This window comes from Microtus pennsylvanicus, chromosome 1 (genome assembly GCF_037038515.1).
Source record: "Microtus pennsylvanicus isolate mMicPen1 chromosome 1, mMicPen1.hap1, whole genome shotgun sequence".
Taxonomy (NCBI): Eukaryota; Metazoa; Chordata; class Mammalia; order Rodentia; family Cricetidae; genus Microtus; species Microtus pennsylvanicus.
Window position 1 is genome coordinate 91,299,514 of NC_134579.1, and position 23,608 is coordinate 91,323,121.

A 23,608-nucleotide genomic window follows, 5' to 3' on the forward strand; every position below is an offset into this window, starting at 1 on the left:
AGTCTTCCTGTTGCATGTTTATTGGATTCTGGTGTTACCATGTTTCTTTTAAGGGATGTTGGAGAAATTGTTGCATTGTCGCCTGCCCATCTCTTTTTCAAATGAGGCCAGCAGAGTCTTGGCGTCTTGGTCCAATCTTTGCTGTGGCTGACTGAGTTTTTCTTGGTCTGCCCTCCCTTAGGTCCCCTCAGCCCTGGAGCAGGCTCTCAGATCCCATCAGCCCTGAAGCAGGCTGTGTTGGGGGTTCCAAGGATCTCATAGAGAAAAACGCGGGTTTGGGGACAGGGTAGGATGGGGTAAAGAAAGCCAGCAGCAGGGACACACCCCGCTGGATGGCTAGAAAGACTTAGGGAATTGGAAGGGGACTGGATTCAGTATCCCTGGGACTGTCCTAGAGAGTGGCACTTCAGGCTGTCCAGCCTTGTGGCAGTTTACTCACCTCTCTGGTTACCCTCAGCACGGGAACAGGGTCTCTTGCAGGGTTCCAAGAACATTGCAGACAAAAAGGCAGCTTGGGTGCAGGGTGGGATGGGAGAAAGAAGGCCCAGTGTCTGGAACACTCCCCGCTGGCTCTCCGGTCCCCTCAGCCCTGAGCAGGCTGTATTGCTGGATCCCAGGACCTGACAGATGAAAAGGCAGGCTTGGGGGCTGGGTAGGAAGGGGTAAAAAAAATCCAGCAGCAGGGACACACACCGCTGGATGGCCAGAAAAGCTAAGGGAATTGGAGAGGGCCTGGATTCAGTACCCCCGGGATTGTCCCAGAGAGTGGCACTTCAGGCTGGCTGGCTGTGTGGCAACTTACCTCTCCAGTTCTCCTAAACACGGGAGCAGGCTTTTTTTTGTTTGTTTGTTTTGTTTTGTTGCTTTTTGGGAGAGGATTTCTCTGTAGCTTTGGAGCCTGTCCTGGAAGTCTCTCTGTAGACCAGGCTGGTCTTAACCTCACAGAGATCCACCTGTCCCTGCCTACCAAGCACTGGGATTAAAGGTGTACTCCAGCACCGCTCAGCCCCCTATGTGTATTTTTTTTTCAGTCCTGAGGATTGAACCTAGGACCTCATGAAGGCTAGATAGGAGTTCTGCCATGGAGCTACAAACAATCTCACCCCACTTTGTTTATTGTAGTCCTTCTGCCAGAGGCTGCTAAGTACCAAGAATCTCACAACTGCCGAAGACTTCTTTTTCGGTTTGGTTCTGGTTTTTGAGACAGTGTCTCATATAGCCTGGTCTTATTTATAGCAGAGGCTACCCTGCACTCCTGTGCATTTTTGAAACACAATTGTTTATGTGTGCATTTACATGGGTGCATTGCACAGTGTATGTGCACAGGTCAGAGAACACACGCACCACAGCTTCTACCACGTAGATGCAGGGACCAAACTCAGGTCATCAAGTATGGCAGAAAGCACCTTTATCTGCTGAGATAGGCTCAGGCCCTCTTTGTTGTTGTGTTTTCGAGACAGGGGATCTCTGTAGCCCTGACTAGCTTGGAATTCTCTCTCCCATGTGCTTGGATTAACTGTGTGGGCTACCTACCACACCTGGTGCTCTCTCTCTCTGTTACTCTTACTCTTTTGACACAATCCCAAGAAGCCCAGGCTGCCCTTGAAGTTGATATGTAGCTGAGGATGGCCTTGTTCTGATTGCTGAGAGTGTAAATAACGGCCTGTCTCCTACTCCCCATCCCCAGCCTGAGCCCAGACTTCCTAACTCAGAGCCACCCTAGTATCTGCACTTCTCTCTTCTTCCCAGCTTCCGCCCAGAGGCTGATGGGACTTCCTTATTTTTCTTCATTTCAGGTACAAGAAGGCCAGCAATAGACCTCATGAGACTTTCCCGGCTCTTTTCTGGCCCCCACCCCATAGGACTGTCTGTCCTCCAACACTGGGATCTTCTTGGATCCACCCGATGGACAGGAGTCAAGGAGGGACTTGCACAGCTGAGGTCTGCATGGCCACATTGGCAGGTGTCGGCAGCCTTCTGCAGCTCTTCCCACCTGCCCCTGGGCCAGGGGAGCCAGAAGAACATGGGCAGCTTCTGCTCTGACTCCAATAAGCTCAGCACTGTGGCCCCTCAGGAGGAGGAGAAGGACGAAGAGAGCTTTGGGACCCTGACAAATACTCCTCCTGGAGACTATTCCACAAGTCAACAGCCAAGGTGGATGCCTCCGGTTCTGGGAGAAAACCCAGGGAGTTCTCAAGAAGTTATGGGGGAAATAGGACCCAGCAGGATCAAATGAGTGTGGAGCAGGAATGACCGTGACCCCGTGGGAATGAGCAGATTCTGTGAGGTATTGTGGAATGTGTTTCCATCTTTTTTTTTTAAAGATTTATTTATTTATTATGTATACAACATTCCTTCCATGTATGCCAGAAGAGGGCACCAGATCTCATTATAGATGGTTGTGAGCCACCATGTGGTTGCTGGGAATTGAACTCAGGACCTCTGGAAGAGCAATCAGTGCTCTTAACCTCTGAGCCATCTCTCCAGCCCCCTGTGTTTCCATCTTGAAGGGACTGTTGGTTCCAGTGGAGAGATGTGAATGGTGGCTGAGTCCTAACACCTGGAGAGATGGGAGCTCTGGCCAGAGGAGAGATGGACTAGAAGCTTGGAGAGCAGAGGGTGGTTTTCAGCTGTGGCTGCTCTGATGCTCATTCAATTCCAGCGGACCCCAGCAGTGGCCACTTCTATAAGGACCAAGTTGTGTTCCCACATTCTACCCCCGTACTAATGCTGGCTGTTATAGACTGCCCCCCACCTTGTGGTGAAGACCCTTTAAGCAGTGAGCTGCAGCCAAGGGTGAGAGTGTGGAGGTATTTTACACCTCGTTTCCTGTCTGTTGCCGCCGGAGCGGCAGTCTTCTCTCCAGATTTTTCAGGGCTGAAGTGACAGGACAAACTTGCTTTTGTGTGGGGTTGGACAGCCAGCTGTTGCTGTACGGTTCCACCCGTCTTGTTTCTGGTGCCTATCTGTGGGTCTGTGGATGGGGCCTGGCAGACTCCCTTGTCCTAGCAGCCACCATCATCCTGCTGACCATGTGATGTCCACGTTCTAGAAATCCCAGATGGCCCCTAACACCCACATCTACAGCACTCTGATCAACGTGGCCCTCAAGAAGCTGGACTATGCCTATCTCATTGATATCCTGAAGGACATGAGGCAGAACAGCGTCCCAGTGAATGAAGTGATCATCTGTCAGCTAGAGTTTGCTGCTGAGTACCCTCCCACCTTTGACCGGGTATGTGTGCCAACCTTACAGTGCTCACCATTGCCTTAGCCGCTGCCATCTCTGGTTTCGGCATTTGGGGCTTGACGTTCACTTCCTTTCTGAAAGTTGTTCAGTAGCTTTCCTTAAGAGAACCCCAAGGCCCTGAGCCGCATTGAGTACCCTGGAGCCGACAAGTGGCTGTGAGCTGCCTGGTGTGGATGCTAGGAACTGAACCCAGGTCGTCTGGAAGAACAGTACTTTAACCACATAGCCATCTCTCCAGGCCACTTTTCATTTTGAGGCAATCTCAGGTAACTCAGGCTGGCCCCTAGACTTTCTTCAGTTCCATGTTGTAAATATCTTATCAGGAGATGGTCTCGTTGCTAAGTGCGTAGAGAGGGGCGTTAGGTGCAGCTGAAGCCTTCTGCCACTCTCGGAGTTAATTTCTGAGAGCGTCTCACTGACACTGGAGCTAATGTTTGGCTAGAGTTGCTCTTGTTGCCTGTCTCATCTCCCTAGCACGGGTTATCTCACAAGGCATGGGTACTAGAGTGAATTTGTCCTGTTTGCATACCAAACACTTTACCATTGAGCCATTTCCTCAGCACATTTAATCTATTGCTTATTACTGAGACATGGTTTCTCTGTGTAGCCTTGGATGTCCTGGAACTAGTTTTGTAAACCTAACTGGTCTGAAACTTAAGATATCTACCTGCCTCTCCCTCTCAAGTACTGGGATTAAAGGCATGTATCTCCACACCTGACTTGAACTTAATCTTTTTAAATCAAACTTTTAAAATTGTAATTAATGGGGTTTTCCTCTCTTTTTTTGGTTTGGCCTATTTTTCCTAGATAACTCCTGCCAGCTGTTTCAGGCCCTTCATACCTATCCTCCCTACAAGTGGATGCTGCAGTGGTCAGGATGGGAGCATCTCAGCAAAAGAGGCAGAACTGATGGGATGCCTCAATTCTAGCTGAGGGGCTGAGGTGACCTCCACAGGTTTAGGAGCGCTGCTGTGTCCTTAGAATCGATGGCTTTTAGGCCAAGGGCAGTTTGTCCTGCCCCGCAATACAGCACTGAATCTAATGTCCATTTTTCTATCCTGTCCACTGTAGTCTCTTGAATGCAGAGCAGAGGTCAGCTGCTGGGTTAGCTCTGGGTGACATGCAGTGGCTTGGATTGCCTGAGAACATTTTGCCTCTGCCTCCCGAGTGCTGGGATTAAAGGTGTGCGCCACTACAGCCTGGCTCCGTTTTTCTTAGTGTACTCTGTATTCATTGTACAGAGTGATAGGTCTCATGGTGAAGCTTCTGTCCCTGTATGTCACTCACCTTGACATAGTTCTGTTCATTTCTAATTACAGTACAAAGGGAATAACACCTACTTGAAGAAGATTGATGGCTTTCGAGCTTATTACAAGCAGTGGCTGAAAGTGATGCCAGCAGAGGAAGCCTCCCACCCCTGGCAGGAGTTCCGGACCAAGCCTATGGGGAACCAAGACACCACTGGGAATGTTGGTGTCCGGGGAGGCCTTAGGGACAAGTGATGGCGCATGCTGCTGCGACAAGCTCCCAGTGTTCACAGTGCAGCTGGAGCCCAGGAGCTCCTTCCATTTAAAAGCAGAGAGTGTGCTGGTGTCCTTTTCCTACAGGCATCACAGCGTTCTGCAGGCGTAGGCATGAGGACAAAATACTGGGCCCAGGTTGCCCTCCACGTCACTGCTGAGAAAGTGTAAGCTTCTGCTCACAGACTGGCTATGACACTGAGTCACGACTGTGCCCATCCCCTGCATCCCACAGCCTGATGCTCTGAAAGAATGAATATAGCCAAGAGGTCTAATGGTTTTATTTTTACAGATTTCAGCGATTGGAAAGCCTTCACCTCTAGAGCCCATGTTCCCTCTGGGTCTCTTCTCTGGGCACCGCTTTGAGAAGAGCTGCTCCAGAAGGGGGTGGCCCAGTAGGTAGGAACCAACAAAGTCCAAAGTCCAGAATACAGCAGAGTCGCGGGTGTCAGCCAGAGCAACCTCTGCAGCCGCAGTGCGTGCACTCGATGATGCGACCCTGTAACAGAAGACGGGGACATTTGTATACACTGCTACAACCCTGCACATACCGACTGAAACGTGCTGTACAGGGTGCTGGTGGAACAGTCCCTGTCCCTACACACTTCCATTTGGATATTTTAGCTCCTTTGGGAAAGTAGAAACAGCTACCACTAGCCGAAAAGTTACACGTCTGTGTGTGATTAAGGCAAGACACACCTGTCACAAAGAGTCCTCTGTAAACAAAGCCCCCACCACCACCACTTTTGTTTTTCTGAGACACGGTTTCTCTCTGTAGTAATCTTGGATGTCCTAAAATTTGCTCCGTAGACCAGGCTGGACTTGAACTCAGAGATCCCGCTGTCTCTGCTTAAAGGATTAAAGGTGTGTGACCACCTGATGTAAGCCAGCCTTTTTATTCTCCTGGTGGGCCTGCTACTGCCTAGAGGGCTTAGGCCAGAGTTCTTGAGGACACTGGGCAGAAGTTATGCACTCAAGTTCCTGTGGCCAGAGCAGAATTGTCCCAGGGCATAGTGGCTGGGGCTGGGGAAATGCTGTCTTGACCTTCTTCTGGAGTGCAAGAGTTCATGTTAAGCAAATAAAGTTTTCTGGTAAAGTTCTGCTAAATCTTTGAGACAAGTCTCATAATGGATAACCCTACATTTCACAGCTTAATGTACAGATGTGGCTACCACATCTGGTTCTATGGGGTGCTGGAGATGGAACCAGGGCCTCATGCATACTAGACAGCCCTCTGCCAACTGAGGAACAATCCAGACGCTGGGACACCAAGAGCCTCCTCTTGGGAAGCAGCCATCAACCACTAGCCATGGCTTGGCACATCCACACCAGAGCCCTAGCTTTGGCACAGAGGGCAGATAGAGCTGCCTGCTGAGCTGAGGCCATCTGCACTTGAATGAAAGCTCAGTGGATGGCCCTGGCCTGATGTCCTGGTATTCCATTTCAAGGGTCTGGAAACTGGAGTTCAGCCACTATACCCCAGCACTACTGCCAGGTGCCTAGCTTTGAAATCATCATCATCATCATCATCATCATCATCATCATCATCATCATCATCATCATTATTATCATTATCATTATTTTGAAACACGATCTCAGCGCTAGTCCAGGCTGGTCTCAACCTCCCAAGTGCTGGGATTATGGCATGAGTCACTACTCCTTGCTTTGGACAAAGTTCTGACAGAAGATACACAGAGACTGTCACCATGAGGCCAGACAGAAAGGGCTAGGTTGCCTAGTAGCCACGCCAATGTAGCCCTTCCATCACCTCAGAGCTACCGCCTAAGAAAAGAGGCTTGGTCCAGTTATTTGACCACAGGTAGTGTTGAGACCAGTCTTAGATCTCACTAGGAAGGATTCTGATCAGAAGGACTCACTCTTGGGAGGGATGGCAAATGTCAAAATTCCTTCCCCAAATACCCATTATGGTCAACTAGGCAAAGCTTTAAACAAAATAATTCCCTGTCCAGCCATCAGGCATTACCACTTCCAGCTTGCTTTTCGGAACCCGGCAAATGCAGTTTGTCCCAAAGTTGGTGTCCCTGGTCTGAATGCAGCGTAGGCAGCACAAATTCTCGTAGCCCTGCTTTTTCCACTTGGCAATTAGGTTTTTGTCTGCATAGCCTTCTTTAATGCAGTATTCATAGAGCTCTGCCAGAAAGGTAGGGACAAGACATCAGAACATGGCACAATAAACCTGCCTTCATCGTAGACTAAAAAGGAAAATTAAGCTGGGTATGGTGGCCTAAGCCTTTGATTCCAGCACTTGGGAGGCAGAGACAGAAAGATTTCTCTAAGTTTGATGCCAGCTTGGTCTACAAATCAAGTTCCAGGAGAGTTATGACGACACAGGCCCTGCCTCGAAATCAAACAGAAAAAAAAAGAATTTAAGTGGGGGGGGGTCTTTAATCCCAGAATTTGACAAAGGTAGGTAGAACATTGTTATTTTAAGGTCAGTATGGTCTATGTAAACTCCAGGCCAGCCAGAGCTACACTGGTATAACCTTGTTTCAAAAAAGAAAACATACAAATTTCTCCATCAGTAAACTGATGCTTGCTGGGTTTGCAAAAATAAGAACCATTGTCTTTAGTTTTGTTTTTGGAGTCAGAATCTTGCACAACAGTCAAGGCTTCCCTGGAGTCCTAACATTTTCCTGCTTCTGCTTTCCAAGTGCTGAAACTATGGGTATCAGCACTCAGCTTTTTCACTTGTTTTGAGATAGGGTTTCTCTGTGCAGCCCCTCACTGTCCTACAATTTGCTACGTAGATCTAGCTAGCCTTGAATTCAGACAACCACCTGCCTTTGCCTCCCAAACTGCTGGGATTAAAGGCCTTTTTATGAACCACTATATATATCTCAAAACTATTCAAATACAAAAGGTCAACAAGTTTCCTCAGAGGTCAAGAATGCTTTTCATACAAGCCTAATGACCTGAGTTCAATCCCCCAGGCCCACATGGCAAAAGGAGAGAACCAGTTCCTGAAGATTGTCCCACATCTTCCACACTGAATCCTTGGAATGCACTTGCCTCCACAGGTATATAAACAGAATAACAATAGCTTTTTAAAGGCCAAGGTATTTAGCCAGTCACATTTACCTCTACTAATGGCTTTCCGCTTATAAAACAGGTCAAATATATATCGCGTTTTCTGGTGATGGATTCTGAAAATGGGCCACAGAGATTCCACTTTTCTCTTTCCCTCATGGGGTTCAGTTTCAGCTGGAGAGAAAAAAGCATGTATTATATTTTAGGAGACAGTCAGTCTGCATGGCACGCAGCATGTTTGCTTCCTTAACTATAGCTATGATTATTTTATACCCGTGGGGATAGTAATGAAAACAACGGACAATGACAAGAGTGGACAAAACTGAAATCCTCAAGCCCTTCTAGCAGAATGCAGAATGGGATAGGGAATGTCTAGAGTTACCATGAGTGTAGGAACACACTGAAGCAGGATGAATACAGACTCTTTTTCACCCACTCTAATTTCCTTTACTTTCAGAGTTGTGTCAAGAAATCTCTTGACCCATACATAGCAAGCTTGACTACTACAAGTTCTGAGTACTGAACAGAAACTGGCGCAACCAGCTGTGAAAAGAGAAAGCAAAGTTAACAGCGGCTTAGAAATTATTGCTATAGGTATAACCTCAATAGCAATGATCAGATCAGCTGTAAACAGGTATTTCAAAGACTGTTTTAAATAGCAATCTGAAGGAGGCTGGAAAGGTGGCTCAGTGGTCAAGAGCACTGGCTGTTTTTGCAGAGAACCCAGGTTCAATTCCCAGTACCTAGGTGGCGGCTTATGTTGTAACTCCAGTTCCAGGGATCCAGCGTCCCTCTTTCAGCCTTTGCAAACACTAGGCACAAAGATTGTACACATGAAGCAAAACATGAAATAGCAATTCAGGGTGGTGGGATAAAAACTACGATGAGGCTGATCGCTGGAATCCTCAGGGTGGAGAGAACTGACTCCGGTAAGTTGTTCTCTAACCTCTACCATGCTCTGTAGTACACGTTTGTGCAAAACCACTCTCACACCACACAAAGAACAAGCAAGTAGTCATACAGCAAGATGTCTTTTATTCATCTTGGCAGACTTAGAATCACCTAAGGGGGCCTTATTTGAGTAATGAGCTAGATCAAGTTAGCCTAACTGAGATAGATCTACTCTGAATAGAGGCACCATTCTCGGTGTGTGTGTGTATCCTGAACGTCTGAGAGTGAAGAAAGCTAGCTGAACTTCTGTGTGAGCAAGCACCATGTGTGCATTTACCACTTTTTAAAAAAGTTTCTTAGATCATTTATATATGAGTGTTTGGCCTACATATATGTATGTACCCGGTGCCCATACATGTCAGAAGAGGTGCTGGATCCCTGGAAATGGAGTCATAAACACATGAGCAGACGTGTGGGTGTTGGGAAACGAACCTGGGTCCTCAGCAAGAGCTGCATGTACTCAATCACTGAGTTATTTCTCCAGCCCTGTTCTCTGCTCTTGACTATGGGTGTGTGTGTTTCAGTTCCAGTCTTGACATCCCCTCAATGATAGACTCCAACCTGGAATTGTAAACCAAATAAACCCTTCCCTTCCCTTTGTTGCTTTTGGTCAGGGTGTTTTTATTACATTAACAGCAGCCGAACTAGGACCCGCTGTGCTCACCAAAGGCTAGCATATACTTGAGGTCAGATAAAATGTCCACAGACAAGCTGACTGCCAGGATTCCACAGCGGGGTTGTGGTGCAGAAACCGCTACATGGTGCAAGGACCCAGGGACAAAGATTTCCAAAGCCCCAGGCCACTACAAGGAATCTCAAAACGGGGGGGGGGGGGGGGGGGGAGATGCTTTATAATGGGGCTATTCCCAGTACCCATTACCCATGTCAGGGTAGCTACAACTACCTGTAACACCAGCTTTAGGGGATCTGACACTCTCTTCCAGCCTCCTGTACTCCCATGCCTATATCCCCTCCCCCCAATGTAAAATAAATCTTAAAAGAAAAAAAGGAAGGAAGGAAGGAAGGAAGGAAGGAAGGAAGGAAGGAAGGAAGGAAAGAAAAAGAAAGAGAGAGGGAGCGAGAGCGAGGAAGCTGGGCATTTGCTATACCTTTAATTTCTGTGCTAGGGAGGCACAGGCAGACAGCTCTCTATGAGCTCTGGGCCAGCCTGATCTACTGATCTATGTAGAAACACTGTGTCAAAATTAATGAAAAAAATTTATACAGTGAGACCCTGTCTCCAAGACAACACTTAAAGTGAAAAAGACACCGGATCTTTCTCTCAGAAATATGAACGCTAATAATCCTATTTCAGGACTTTCGAGCATTCTGAGCTGATAAGTAAACAAAACTTGACCAGTTGGCAATGCGCCTCTTCTCACAGTTGCCTGTCTATCATTGGAGGCACCTGAGCTTCCTACATCCAACCTACCCAGTTAGGACACTACCACTTACCTTCTCTCATCTTTTGATCTAGTTCATCCAGTGTTGGTTCGATCAATTCCCAACCATCTGGAGGAGCTTTCCGGCTTCTTTTGACTTTGGGCATTTTCCAGCAAGATTTGTAAAGATCTAGAAGAAAGTCAAGAGCTTTCTGAGTCTTGGACTGCCAGAGGCCTTTGGCAGCCAATGCGGATGCACATTCATTTACGCAAAGCAGCAAGAGCAGTTAAGTAGCTCCATGAAGGGACGGACTCCTATCCAGACTCCCGAGTTCACGCTGCAGCTTGTCTGTCAAGCCCAGGAAGTGTATTGTATGTTATGTCGGTAAGTCATGTATATGTGTTTTCTGAGTACCTCTAGAAGTTGGCTCTCCACCCCCTATTTCAGAGCCAAGCACATGTATCTCAGTCTCCTCCCCAGTCCTTTATCTGGGCACGGGCTGCCCCCCAAAAAGCTGCCTAACTCTACATAGGGAGGAATGAGAACAGCAAAACAGACCGAGAGTGAAAACACCATGGAATCTGCTGGAAGGTACTCTATTTCCAACAGTTAGTATTGTTTATCTCACCATATAAGAGTGTCTACCGTAGAAATGAGAACCTGGAACTTCAGCCATGGGAACTTGAGCTGACTGCTTCAGTTTTCCCAGTTAGTTTCTGCTGGTTGTTGTGAGCAGCACATCTGATGTCATTATCTCAATTTTTTTTTTTTTGGCTTGGAATCTCATCTGATGGACACTATGGCCAGAACTCTACTGGACACTCACTCCAGTTGGATGCTTTAAAGCAGCCTCCCCAGTAGATTTCCGTCTACTTTCTCCCTTCTCTCTAGCTATTTGTTACTTTGGCTTGCATCAAAACCAAAAGTATGCCCACAGTAGATTATTCTTCAGAAGGCCCCAGACAGGTACATAGCCTTTAGATATGAATGGCTGTACACACTTATAGGTTGGAGGCAGAAGAATCAGGAGGCGTTCAAGGCTAGCTTTGGATATATGGTGAGTTTGAGGCCAATCTAGCAATCTAGATGTGACAGTATGTCTCAAAAAGAAAAAGTTTTCACTTTCTCACCTCTAAAAGTGAGTATAAGATATACCTTATGGGATCATTATTAAAAATAGATTGCAAGTCAATTACAATTAAAGTCTTTAAGTGAAGGATCTAAGGGGTGGCAGTTTTAAAGGGGAAAACATAGATATAAAAAGCACAATACCTTCGAACTCTTTCCTATGAGAATATATAAAAATCCCTCCCTGGTCTTTGCAGTTACAATTCTGTGCTCTTGACCTGATTCACCAATACTCTGTGACTTTGGGAAGATCAATTTTCTTCATTGGTCCTCTGTCTCATCTGTAAAATGAGAGCAGAGAGCAGTAGATTACACGTAATAAACAACGGCCAAATCATTCATATTATAATAGAAAAATTCCTTTTCCTTTTTTTTTGTGTTGAAGACAGGGTTTCACTGTGTAGCCCTGGCTGTCCTGGAATGTAGACCAGGCCTGCCTTAAATTCAGAGATCCACATGCCTCTGCTTCCTGGGATTAAAGGCATGAGCCACCACGCCTCTAATCACCTAAAAGGCAAAAAGCATCCTTTCAAATTGCATTAAGCTTTCTAGCTGGCAAAGAGAATCCTGTCCACTTATTACTGGTTGTACTTATTATTAAGTACAACCGACTCCTGTCTTCCAAATGTATGCCCTCCCACCCACTGCGTGGTGAGTGAGCTTTACAATCATGCCCCCCCCATACACCTCCCCTTAACATTCTTACAAATGAATTCAAAACAGTGAGGTGTACTCAGGGTCACACAGCCGAGAACTGGCAGACTTCCCCATCAGTGGTCTTTGCACTGGTTCTCCCAGCACTAAAGTGAAGAGGTGGATGGAGTCCGAGTCCTTCCCAGGGCGCGCAGCCTCACCACAGAATCACTTTCTCCCGACCCAGGAGAATTGAACCGGGGAGACTCTCGGGTCAGGAGAAAGGTAAAATGAGAAGGTGAACGTATCAGGAGAAAAGAGGTGTTGGGCGCTTTACAGAGTTCGGGAGAAGAGGTGAACGAGAGGGATGTTACTGACGAAACACTGGGGGAAATTCAGAGACCAGCATCTGAGAAACAGGCAATATTTAGAAAATGGTCCAGGAAGAGACAACGATGGGGGGGGGGGGAGGCACTGAGAAAGAAAGCGCCTCAAATCCTCCATACCCTGTGCAGAACGATAAAGACACCCATTTGTCAGGGACTCCAGCCTCTGCCGCTTACGCAGTTAAGATCTCCTTGGCCGTAACCGTTGCCAAAGAGACAGTACTCGAGAACAGAGGAAAGAAACACTCACCGGAAGACCAAGCACCTACGGCCGCCGCTGCTTTATTGACGACTTCCGCCCCGGTGAGAAACTCTTCAGAATAAGGCCCTCGCGGGACCCCGCCCACTTCGCGCGGAGATTGCGTCATCCTAGGTGTCCAAACACTGCCTTTGTAGAATTTCGAAAGTCCTACGACCCTTTTCTTTTCACTTTCTGTGGGGGTGGCCGGCACAGCTACGCGTCTCCCCGGACCGGGATCCCAGGGAGCCCTGTTGCCAGGCAGCACGCGGTCGGGCCAGAAAATCAGGCAACTCGCAAGACATCCCGGCCTCGGTGAGGTCCCCGTTCCTCGCAGCGGCGGCGGCGGCGGCGGCGTGCGGGTAGGCTCTGGCCTGGACGGAAGAAGTCGATTCCAAGGAATTTCCGGTTCCGGTGTCAGTTCGAGGCGCCGCCGCCGCTGCAGCAGCCGGAGCCGAGATGCCCAAAGGAGGTGAGGGAGTGGGCGCGCGTGGTTCGCGAGACTTCGCTAGGGGCTGCCGTGGGTGGGCTGCCACTGTCCCCTCAGCCCGCGGACCTCTAGGAGATCCGCGCCGAAGGAGGCCATCCCCGCCGCCTCACAGCCCAGCGTGGGCCTCGACGCTCAATTGTCCTGCCTGGGAAACAGGATCACAGTGGTCGAGAGCCTCGCCATCGGGGATTTTAAGGAAATTCCCGGGCGTTAGGTCCTCCCCCCCCCCGAGGAAAAGGGGACCCAGGAGTCGGTCCTCGGAGTCTGGCGAGCGTCTGGACTTGTCCTCCCACTTGGCCGGCCGGAGACTGAGTCACCGTGTCCCGCGCTGGTGCGGAGCCTGTCCGCCGCGAGGAGAAAGTGTGGGTTCTGTGGGGCTCCAACTCGGCCACGCCTGCCTCATAATAAGACCTTGACTTAATGATGTGGATTCTGGCCCACCTTGCTTTGACTCTCTCTTTGCACGGTAGCCATTAAGGATGCGTCTCTGAGCCAGTCGCCTAACTTTCTTTGTGTCTCGGTTTTGTCGTTGCCCAAAGGGGAGGCATTGATTATATCTCTACCTCTTGTTCCGTTTCGAGGCGTAAACTAGGGGGCCCCCGTACTCAGTCTAGTGCCCCGTGGTCCCTAAATGCCCAGGCAAGCCCCCAAAAGACAGTAGAATTGGGGGTTTGAATACCAGATATGTCACATCCTAATTCTGTAGCCTCAAACAAGACCTGAACTACACGGGTGTGAATTGAGTTGGGGACGATAAAAGAGATCGCACTAAGGACCTGGCTAGCTCTTGGCACCGAACAGATGTTCTGTTAATGTTGGGAGCTCACGTGTTAAGCCAGTTAATTCAGTGAGCCTACAGGAACATCTGCCTGGAACTTTTTCAAGCCTAAATTGCTTCCTGTCAATATGCAGACATTGGGCTAAACCTAGTTCTCTTCCGATTTATTCTGTGTCTGGAAAAACACTCACTGTCTTTTGTTCCTCGTTCTCATCTGTGAGAGGCAAAGGAACTTTTCCAGCTCCAGAACTCTTGACGCCAAGGTTGCGGATTCCAGTTTCTCAGTCCTAAATATGAAATACTGCCTAATTCATTTAGTCTTTTGATTTGTGAAAAGCCCTGCATGCAGACAAGGCTTGAGTTAATATGATACAACTATAAACAAATATTTTTTAAGAAAAATTCTCCAAGAACAAGAGACAAGTTCTTTCTTCATACTGTGAACCAAGCTAAGGTCAGTATCCCATAGAGAAGTGTAGGGAATAAGGGCCTATAATGACCCGTTTTGAGTTGTTACCACTGCCTGGAATATTAAGAAGGCAAGAAGAGGTGTTTTTAGGGCTTTTTTTTTTCGTTAGTTTGTTTTTGTTGGGGGGAGGGGGTTGACACAGGGTATCTCTGTAGCTTTGGAGCCTGTCCTTTGGAGCTCTTTGGAGACCAGATCAAACTCACAGAGATCCACCTGCCTCTGCCGCCTGGGTTGGGATTAAAGGTGTGTGTGCCACCACCCAGCTGTTTTGAATGGCAAGCTTGACATCTCACAATAGACCTTTCATGAGCACACCTAGGTACCCTTGGGAACTCAGGTAGTCATTAAAAATGGGTGGTGTGGGCTGTGGCAGCCCAATTACAGCTCTGCAGCTGCTGTCTAGGAAATCAGTGTCTCTGCAGTGTTCTCTAGAGCTTGGAGTGGTTCTGGCTGACTAATTACAGATTCTCTACTCACAGCAAGGGGCTTTGGGAAATCCAGAGAGGTCATGTTGCCCTGGAGCTGCCACCCAGCTGTGAGATGAGTTTTAGCAGGAGCTGGGCTACTGTTCTCCTAGAGCATCAGAGTACGGGAACTTAACCTCTTAGATGAATTGTCACAGATAGTCCAAGTCAGTGTTAAACTGCTGTTGTTGGATCTGTATTCAACATTAATTTTGCCAGTTTAATTTTTCTTGTGTGAGTGAGGCGTTTTTGTCTGCATGTATGTGAATGCACCATGTGAGTACAGTGCCCAGAGAGTCAGGAGAGGACACTGGAACACACTGGAACTGAAGTTACAGATGATTTTGAGCTGCCATGTAGGTGCTGGGAACCAAACAGGACTGTCTCGCAGCTAGTGCTCCTAACTGCTGAGCCATCTCCAGCCCCATTTGCTAATTTAGTTTGATTATGAACACAGAATGAACACAGAATTTCTGCGGGTATATTTTGGGCTTTTTTTTTTTAAGACAGGGTTTCTCTGTAGCTTTGGAGCCTGTCTTGGCACTCTCTCTGTAGGCCAGGCTGGCCTTAAACTAACTCACAGAGATCTGCCTGCCTCTGGCTCCCAAGTGCTGGGATTAAAGGTGTGTGCCGCAATCACCTGGGTATTTTGGGCTTTTACCCCTGTAAGTATTCTCTTCATATCACCAAGATAAATGTGGAATATTCATTCTTTCTGCTGCTATTGGTGACAGTTCACTTATGGCGCCAGTGGTACCTTATGTTTTTATAATAAGCAAGGTATTAGAACAGATTAGCAGACATTTTGTGTCTTATCCAATGCCACTCACAATTACAGTTGCTTTCTTTTTTTAAAAAAAAAAGGTTTATTTAACTTTTTATTTTATGTGCATTGGTGTGAAGGTGTCAGATCCCCTGCAACTGGATCTTTAGACAGTTGTGAGCTGCCATGTGGGTGGTGGGAATTGAACCTGGGTCCTCGCCAGCCCCCCCCCCCCTTTTTTTTTTTGGTTTTTTCGAGACAGGGTTTCTCTGTGGCTTTGGAGCCTGTCCTGGAACTAGCTCTGTAACCAGGCTGGCCTCGAACTCACAGAGATCTGCCTGCCTCTGCCTCTCGAGTGCTGGGATTAAAGGCATGCGCCATCACCGCCCGGCTTTAATTTTTTTTTTTTTTTGAGACAAGGTTTTTCTATGTAACAGCTCTGGCTGCCCCAGAACTCAGTGCAGGGATTTAAGGCATGTGCCACCATGCCCGGCCCTGCTGCTTTTTGAATGGTAACCAGTTTATTTCCATAGCAGCCTTTTTGGGGGGAAAAAAAACCCGAGGCTTTAGGAAAGTGTATACCTGCCCAGAGAGCCACACATCTAGGAAATGATAAAGCTAGATTGGTACCCAGAGATTTAGGCTTCAGAATTCTTCCTCTTTTGCACTTTGCTTGACAGTAAGTAAGTCTCCTTCCCTGTGGTAGAAAACCAGCAATGGCTTTTGTATTGTACCTTTGTTCTAAGGATCAGATGATTTGTGACAGAGTGATACTAACGTAAAAAGCTTTGTTATGCCAGAAAAGGCATACATGTTTTATGCTTCTCTATTTGGTCTCTCACTATGTGCCCTGCCTGGCCCGCAACTCCATATGTAGACCAGGCTAGCCTAGAACTCGAGAGGTCTGTCTATATCTTCCCTGCCTCTGCAGTCTGGACTGCAAGGACTAAAGGTATACGCCACTATAGCCAGCCATATTTGGATTTTAAGAAAACAGGATTCAGTCAGACTCCTCCTTACTTTCCTCACCTCAGGTCTTATTAGGAACCTACATCCGGCGATTTGTGCATCAGGTGTCATAAGCTGCTACTTTTGTTTTTTGGGGGGGAACACTGTACTTGGTGGGGGTAGGTGAAGTTCCCTTTGTCTCCTCCTGGGGTCAGTGCAAAAATGGCAGCCTTCTCTCTCACCTTCCTGAACTTCTGATCTTTGTGCAGGTAGAAAGGGAGGCCACAAAGGCCGGGTGAGACAGTATACAAGCCCTGAGGAGATCGATGCCCAGCTGCAGGCTGAGAAGCAGAAGGCCAACGTGAGTACATGTCTGATCCAGTGGGCCTGCGTGGTGCCTTGCTTCTGGCTACTGGGGAGGACAGGAGAGGACTGTTCTCCAGGAAAAGTCACCACATGGGGTGGGAAGGGCAGCAGGTGGCAGGTGTGATTGGACCAATAAGCAGTTGCCTTAGTGGCCTCCACTCTTGGTCCTATGTGCTCCTTGTAGAGGCTTTCCCTCTCCCTGCCGCTGTCCGTCTACACCTCTGCTTTCCCGGAACCACACAGGGAGGGCCGCCTTCCCACACCCTCAGCATTGCTCTTGACTTTGTCCAGCATCACTGCACTGTGACTCTTACTAGTGTTGCCTGTCCTCCTCCAGTCCAAGCTGAACTAGTAGTTCTCTTTCCTCTGGGCCCAGGATACCCTGTCCAGTCCACTATTAATTGCATCTCCTGTAATACTGAGTACCTACACCTTGATTAAGGGCCTAAGGGTACAGACAGCCCCCTCTCCTACCCCAACCCTGAGAAAGGGAGGAGCCATATCTAGCTGGGGAATCTGGTAGGGCTTTGTGGAGTTGCTGGCATTTGCATGGGACCTTGGAGAATGTATGGGTAGGTGTTAAGAGAGGATGGACAAAAGGTTTTTATTGGGGCTTTTTAAATTTGGTTTTGGGGACAGGATCTCACTATGTGGCCCAGGCTGGCTTTGCACTCTCTTGGCAATCTTTCTGCCTTATTGCTGTGTGCTGAGATTACAGGCATAAGTCATAATGTGGGCTCTTCCAGGTGATTTGGAGGGGGAGTCTTGAGACAGAAAGAGTAGAAGCAGTTAGCCTGTCAAGATGTGGTCTTGGGCATTGGGTGCTAAAGGGAGTTTGTGGGCAGGCGTGACTGTGGGAGCATAAAACCAGGAAAGTCACTTTGGCAGCTGCATGCTGCAGGTACCAACTGAGCAGGCACAGTTTTCAGCCCACATCTGGATCTTTCTCACCTTGTGAGATCAGCTGCTCCCTGGACTGACCAAGGTGGCTATGAAAAGAATTGGGGTCTTTTGTGGCTGTATTAGAGGCTTTGCTGGACTAAAGGACTGGTCTCTGGTCCATGATGCTGAGTTACTGGGGTCACAGAGTTAGGACCCTTGTCATAGTTGGCCTGAGCCTTCCAAGGATTTAATGTGACGGTCCATAGTGAGGGGGTAGTCATGGGTGTTACATTCTCGGGGGTCTGGTTTGCATTTTTGATTCTGCAGGTTGTCCATTTCTGAAACAGGAAGAAGATGAACAAGAAGAAGGTGGAGATGGGGCTTCAGGTGACCCCAAAAAAGAGAAGAAGTCTCTAGATTCAGATGAGAGTGAAGATGAAGATGATGACTACCAGGTGACTGCAGGCCATACCCATTCTATGGGCAGATGAGGCACGGTCTCACTTGACCTAGCCCGGTTATGATCTCCTGACGATTCTGTCTCCACCTCCTAAAGTGCTTGGTTTATGAGCATGTACCACCATGCCCAGTTAGGTTTTTAATTGGAGGAACGTACATACATACCATGCTGGCATAGGAAGTCAGAGACTGGCTGTGGAGTCAACTCCCCTTCCACTTTGATGTGAGTTCCAGAGATCAAAGTCAGGTTGTCGGACTTGCAAGGCAAGTTCTTTACCCGCCTAGCTATCTCTGGCCCTCTTGTTTTTGTTTTGAGTCAGGGTCTCATGTATCCTGACTTGACCTCAAACTTGCTATATAACCTATAATCTATCCTGTCTCTGCTGCCTGTGTGTGAAGTGACATGACATCTACAAATTTTGAAGACACATTGATTACCAAAAGCTCTTGATGTGATTTTTGAGGGGGAGGGTTCAAAACAGGGTTTGTTTTTTGGAGCCTGTCCTAGAACCTAGAACTCACTCTACATCAGGTTGGCCTTGAACTCAGAGATCCGTGTGCTGACACCACCCAGCTCAAACACTCTTGTTTTTGGTTTGGTTTGGGGTTTTTGTTTTGGTGGGTTTTTTTGTTTGTTTGGTTGGTTTTGGTGTGTTTTTTGTTTTTGTTTTGATTTTTGGTTTTGTTTTGTTTTTTTTGAGACAGGGTTTCTCTGAAACTAGGTCTTATAGACCTAGTCTTGAACTCATTGAGATCTACCTGCCTTAGCTTCCTGAGTGCTAGGATTAAAGGTGTGTGCCACAACTGCCTGGCTAAAAGTTCTTGTTCTTAAGGACTCATAATCTAATAGGAACATGTAGTGAAAGTAAAGTAAATTCAAACTGAGAAATCCTATGAATCAATGTGATAGAGGGTACTTGAACTGGCATTGTGCTAGTAAGGTGGTTTATGACAAGCCAGGTTAAAACAAGCAAACAGACAAACAACAGATGCTAGGCAGAGCAGTCGACACACTAGTAAGTAGAAAGGCCCTGGGATGAGAACAAGCTCTGTATGTTTGAAGAGCAGAGCTGTGAGTTAGTGGTCAAGGGCATCTCTATAGTTACAGAAGGATATTGGCTTTACTGCATAGGGACTGGGCGGGGGCAACTATCGAAATTTTGAAAGTAGGAGAGGGATATCCATGTTTTCTTTATGTTTTAAAATTTATTTATGGTGAGGAGGGTTATCATGGGTGTACAAGCATGCCATAGTGTATGTGTGGTCAGACAAACTGCAGAAATCATAGGTCCTTGTGATCAAACATTAAGCTTTGCAGCAACCACCTTTATCCCATTCAGCCTATCATGGTGAGGGTTGTTCTCAGGTCAAGCTGTCATGGATGGCTGCATGTTATAGAAAGAGGTATTCAAGTTGAATGTAGACACTTGGAATTTCTTCTTGGTCATTTTGAGGAGAAAAATTAGTTTTGATAAAGCTCGCGATTAAGCAAACCTACTATAAAACTTGTTTCGTTTCTTGGGCCTCTCCAGATAGGATGGCTTAGCTCCTTAGACATGTGATCCAAAAATCTCCTTCATCCTGGTGTCATATTTCCTACTCAAAGCTGAGATGGGCAGGAATTGCAACACCATGGCTCACCTGCCCTAGAACCCAGCATGTGGTCATTATAGGGAAAATCAGGCTTAGAATTGCATGGGAAGCTGCTTCTAGAGACAGATTGAAATAGAACAGTACTGCTCTCTGTTGATCTTGGGGCAACTTACTGAAGCCTGAGCTGCCAGGATGCTGGGGTCTGACACAGGCTGGGCTTTGATTGTATGCACTCATTTTCCTTGCCCCTTCCAGACTGCTGAGGTACACTAAAGTGCTGTTCCCATCCTGATGGGCTCTTGGGAGGTGGTGGGCTGGCCTTCTGAGGCACCCCAAGACCTAACCTCTAATATTCCTGCTCTGTCTTAGCAAAAGCGAAAAGGTGTGGAAGGGCTCATTGACATTGAAAACCCCAACCGGGTGGCACAGACAACCAAGAAGGTCACACAACTGGATCTGGATGGGCCAAAGGAGCTTTCAAGGAGAGAACGGTAATGTCTGCTGGGACCTGCAACCTAAGCATACACACTAGGGCCCCAAAGTAGGCACTCTGTGTTCTAGCCACACCTACAGTCTCATTGACTTCCCAAGAGGAGACAACCTCTGGCCTTTTACCAGACTGAAAGCAGCTAGGATTCCAGCCTACCACCTGTGCAAATCCCAGGATGACTAAAGAACCTGTTTCCAAACTCCTCAGAGAGGGGGTTTCGGTGTCATTGGGGCTGTGGAGGACTCTGTTTCTATACCCCTCCATTAGTTTCCTTTTTGTGATTGACTCAGAGAAACCCAGCAGGCTGGGCTGTTCTTTCCAGAGCAGAAAGGCTCTAGTGCCCACCAGGGTTCTGCCACTTCATCCGAGCAGCCATGGATAGGTTACTTTCCTCTTTGGGCCTCAAATCAAAAACTTGCATCTCTGCCCAACAGAGATGCAGAACTGATGATCATGAAAGCCAACACGCTGCCAGTACCTGGCCTTCACTGAAGGGGCCCTGCAGAACCTTGAAGCAGCTTGGTTAGTCCTGAATAGCCAAGAGACATTTCAGTCTGGCACATCCCTGTCAGGATGAACCTGCTGACTCAATTGTGCTGTCTCCACACCTCCATAGTAGGTGTCTTGTCTAGTCTCCTGAGTGTAGTATTTCCCCATCGAGCCCTAGCTGGCTGAGTTTCTCATCCATCCCCTTGAAGCAGTCCCCCATGCTTTGCTTCCTATTACTCCCCAGCCTTGTGGACTGGGAAGGCCTCCAGAAAGTCCCTCTGCTGCTCCTGCCAGGCAAGGTTCTTTCCTCCTTTGCTATTTGACTCCTCCAATGTTTCAGTGCAAATGGAGCCCTGTGTTCTCATGTGTTAGACAGCCCTCCTGGTCAGAACCACACAGGGATTGATGGCCTTTCACACTCTATTTAGACAGTTGATTACTGACCACACCCTGGTCCCAAGGAATTCTGCTTTTGTTCTCACACCCTACCTGAGGGGGTTAACCTGCTTGGGAGGTACACGTAAGCTACTGTAAGACTGCCCTGAAGACAGGTTCTGTCTCTTTCCCATCATTTGTGGCTTGCATTCCCTGCCCTGTACCTTTTTGGTTATGATTATCTTGTCTGAAACACAGTGCACTCTATTTGAGTTCCACGTTCTCATTTTGGCCACTAAACTCAAGTTTTCAGACATTAGCATTGTCTCTTGTGCTAAGGTTCTCACAGGTTTGCCTTCTGGGCCCATTCCCTCTCCTTGTTTGTTTGGGGGTGTCCACAGAGACACTTGGAACCAGAGCGTACCCTCCTTTTCCTTTCCACCTGAGTGCTTACTCCCATGTCTAGCCCAGCTAACTGTGGCGGGAAAACTAGCCCATGACAACATTTTATACAAAACAGAGAAGAAATCGAAAAGCAGAAAGCAAAAGAGCGCTACATGAAGATGCATTTGGCTGGAAAGACGGAGCAGGCCAAGGCTGATCTTGCCCGGCTGGCAATCATCCGGAAACAGCGAGAGGAAGCAGCAAGAAAGAAAGAAGAGGAGAGGAAAGGTAGGTCCAGGTCTGTTGGCTCTGGTTGCAGTTACCTGCTTGGTTCTAGGTAGGACCCTGAACCCTGTCTGACGTGGGAGGGGCTAAGGAATGACAGCTGCCTGATCACCATGTGACCCAGTAAAGCCATGCGATCTCTGGTGGAAATAGATACTCTTGTCCACCATCATAGAGTAGATGAGAGTTGGGATTAGTAGAGCATTATCTAACAGTCACTGACTTCAGCAGCAGGCAGCCTTTGAGAGGCAGCTCAGGTCTTTGAAGTTGCCACCATCCTTTCAGGGGCTTGAGATGGTAGAGCTATATATAAAAGAAAAAGATGCCAGGCATCATACCTGTGTCCACTCCTCACCTGGCCATCTAAAGGTTATCTAGGTTCTCACAGGCCTTGGGGTGTCTAGTATAGGGTAACACTTTACTTGAGACCTTCCATGGGAAAGGAGGCAAGGATGGCTATGAGCGCCCTTAGCTCTCTTTCCTATTTACTGAATTATTAGGAAACTGACACCTAGAACTGTGAACTCACTGGGGCATCCATCCCTTTCCTATGCTTAGTTATCCTAATTCATTCAGCTTCCCAAACTCTAAGCAAGGAAGAACTTGACATGTAGCTAGGTATTGTTGCTGACTTAAGACATTAGACATACATGAAGGTTAGAATTGCAGGGTTCTGCCAGGGATGCCAGAAGTTCTCAGTAGTCACCAGACCATATGTTGGTGGGCCTGAATGGACAGGCAGCTTTTGACAGGGCAGTGACTGCCATTCAAGTGTAACAGGAATCTGGGCCATGTGGCCTTAGCAGAAATCCTCTCCCTCAGGTGGCAGCCTGGATCCTTCTTGGCTCTCTTCCTATCTGTTAGCCATTTTGCACAAAATGTTTTCTGAGGCCTTGGTCCCGAAGCCCTGTGATTCAGAGGGATGTGGGAGTTGTTTTTGCTGTGTTCTAATCCCCACCCTTCCCTTCCAATCCTTCAGCAAAAGATGACGCAACTTTGTCAGGAAAACGAATGCAGTCACTCTCCCTGAATAAGTAAGCTGGCCTGTGGGAGGAGATGCCGGGGAACTGGGCCGTGCCGCCAGGACCTCTGCCATGTCTCACCCACCCTGTGCCCTGGCGCCGCTGCAGCAGCCCCTCATGGCCAGGAGCCCCCACGGCCTGGGGCCTCCTCTTCATCTTGGCACAGAAATTGTTCAGGGGATGTGGGGGGGCTGGGGGGAGGGGCAAGCTGCTATCTTTGAGACAGAAAGATGCAGGACAGCATTTCATACATAACCATTTGAATGTTTTTGCTGTTTTTAAGGGGTGCCTGGGAAGTGGGGTAAAGAGATTCCATTTGTCCAGTAGATTGCACGTGGGGGAGGGGGGAGAATTAGTGCCAGCAGGCAGCTGCTGTGGGAGTTGATGACAACCAGCCCAGGTTGTTGTCTGGGTGCTCACTCAGGGGCTGTCAGGAAGCCTGTGCCCCTAAGGGTCCGAGGTTTGTGCCTGGCCAGTTCCGTCCAATGAGGCCTCTCCTCTCTGCCCTGTTCTGCCCCCTTTCCATTCACCTCGTCAGGGCTAGTAGCCATTTTTAACCCTACCCATTGATCATTTCAAGAAACCTCTGGTTACTGTGCATCACCCAGACAAGACACGCTCCTTAAATTCAACTTGTATATTTGGCAGATTAAACAACATTATCGTAATCCTTGTATGACAATTCGTCTTCTGGCCTCTGTACCCTAATTTTGCTCATGGCAGGTACTAGCAGGGTTCAGGGCACATGCCTACCTGGGAAAACAGCCACCAAGCAAGGTGCAGGGCCTAGATCTCAGTATCAGAATAGAGTGAG

General features: G+C 48.0%; 3 protein-coding genes across 5 annotated transcripts; 2 read left to right on the plus strand and 1 right to left on the minus strand.

Moving 5' to 3' along the window:
• Window positions 1–2,985: 2,985 nt before the first annotated feature.
• On the plus strand, window positions 2,986–4,883 carry LOC142850071 (pentatricopeptide repeat-containing protein 1, mitochondrial-like). Its single transcript, XM_075973138.1, has 2 exons — window positions 2,986–3,235; window positions 4,570–4,883. The coding sequence occupies exons 1-2, from the start codon at window positions 3,062–3,064 to the stop codon at window positions 4,750–4,752; spliced, it is 357 nt and encodes a 118-aa protein (XP_075829253.1). The 5' UTR covers window positions 2,986–3,061; the 3' UTR covers window positions 4,753–4,883.
• A 150-nt stretch (window positions 4,884–5,033) lies between these two features.
• Window positions 5,034–12,678, minus strand: Bud31 (BUD31 spliceosome associated protein). Of its 3 annotated transcripts, none has more exons than XM_075973102.1 (6): window positions 12,550–12,647; window positions 11,425–11,561; window positions 10,225–10,341; window positions 7,870–7,992; window positions 6,755–6,921; window positions 5,034–5,269 (listed from the first exon to the last, which is right to left on the minus strand). In XM_075973102.1, exons 3-6 carry the CDS (start codon window positions 10,316–10,318, stop codon window positions 5,219–5,221), a joined length of 435 nt encoding a protein of 144 aa, XP_075829217.1. In that variant the 5' UTR covers window positions 10,319–10,341; window positions 11,425–11,561; window positions 12,550–12,647; the 3' UTR covers window positions 5,034–5,218. The 3 variants fall into 3 exon arrangements, with proteins under 3 accessions (XP_075829217.1, XP_075829226.1, XP_075829209.1); XM_075973111.1 differs by having other exon boundaries at window positions 11,499–11,561; window positions 12,550–12,619; XM_075973094.1 differs by lacking the exon at window positions 11,425–11,561 and having other exon boundaries at window positions 12,550–12,678.
• A 201-nt stretch (window positions 12,679–12,879) lies between these two features.
• Pdap1 (PDGFA associated protein 1) lies at window positions 12,880–23,476 on the plus strand. The gene is made up of 6 exons (XM_075973124.1): window positions 12,880–13,009; window positions 16,719–16,810; window positions 18,045–18,152; window positions 20,119–20,240; window positions 21,624–21,775; window positions 22,752–23,476. The coding sequence occupies exons 1-6, from the start codon at window positions 12,997–12,999 to the stop codon at window positions 22,808–22,810; spliced, it is 546 nt and encodes a 181-aa protein (XP_075829239.1). The 5' UTR covers window positions 12,880–12,996; the 3' UTR covers window positions 22,811–23,476.
• The last annotated feature ends 132 nt before the right edge of the window (window positions 23,477–23,608 follow it).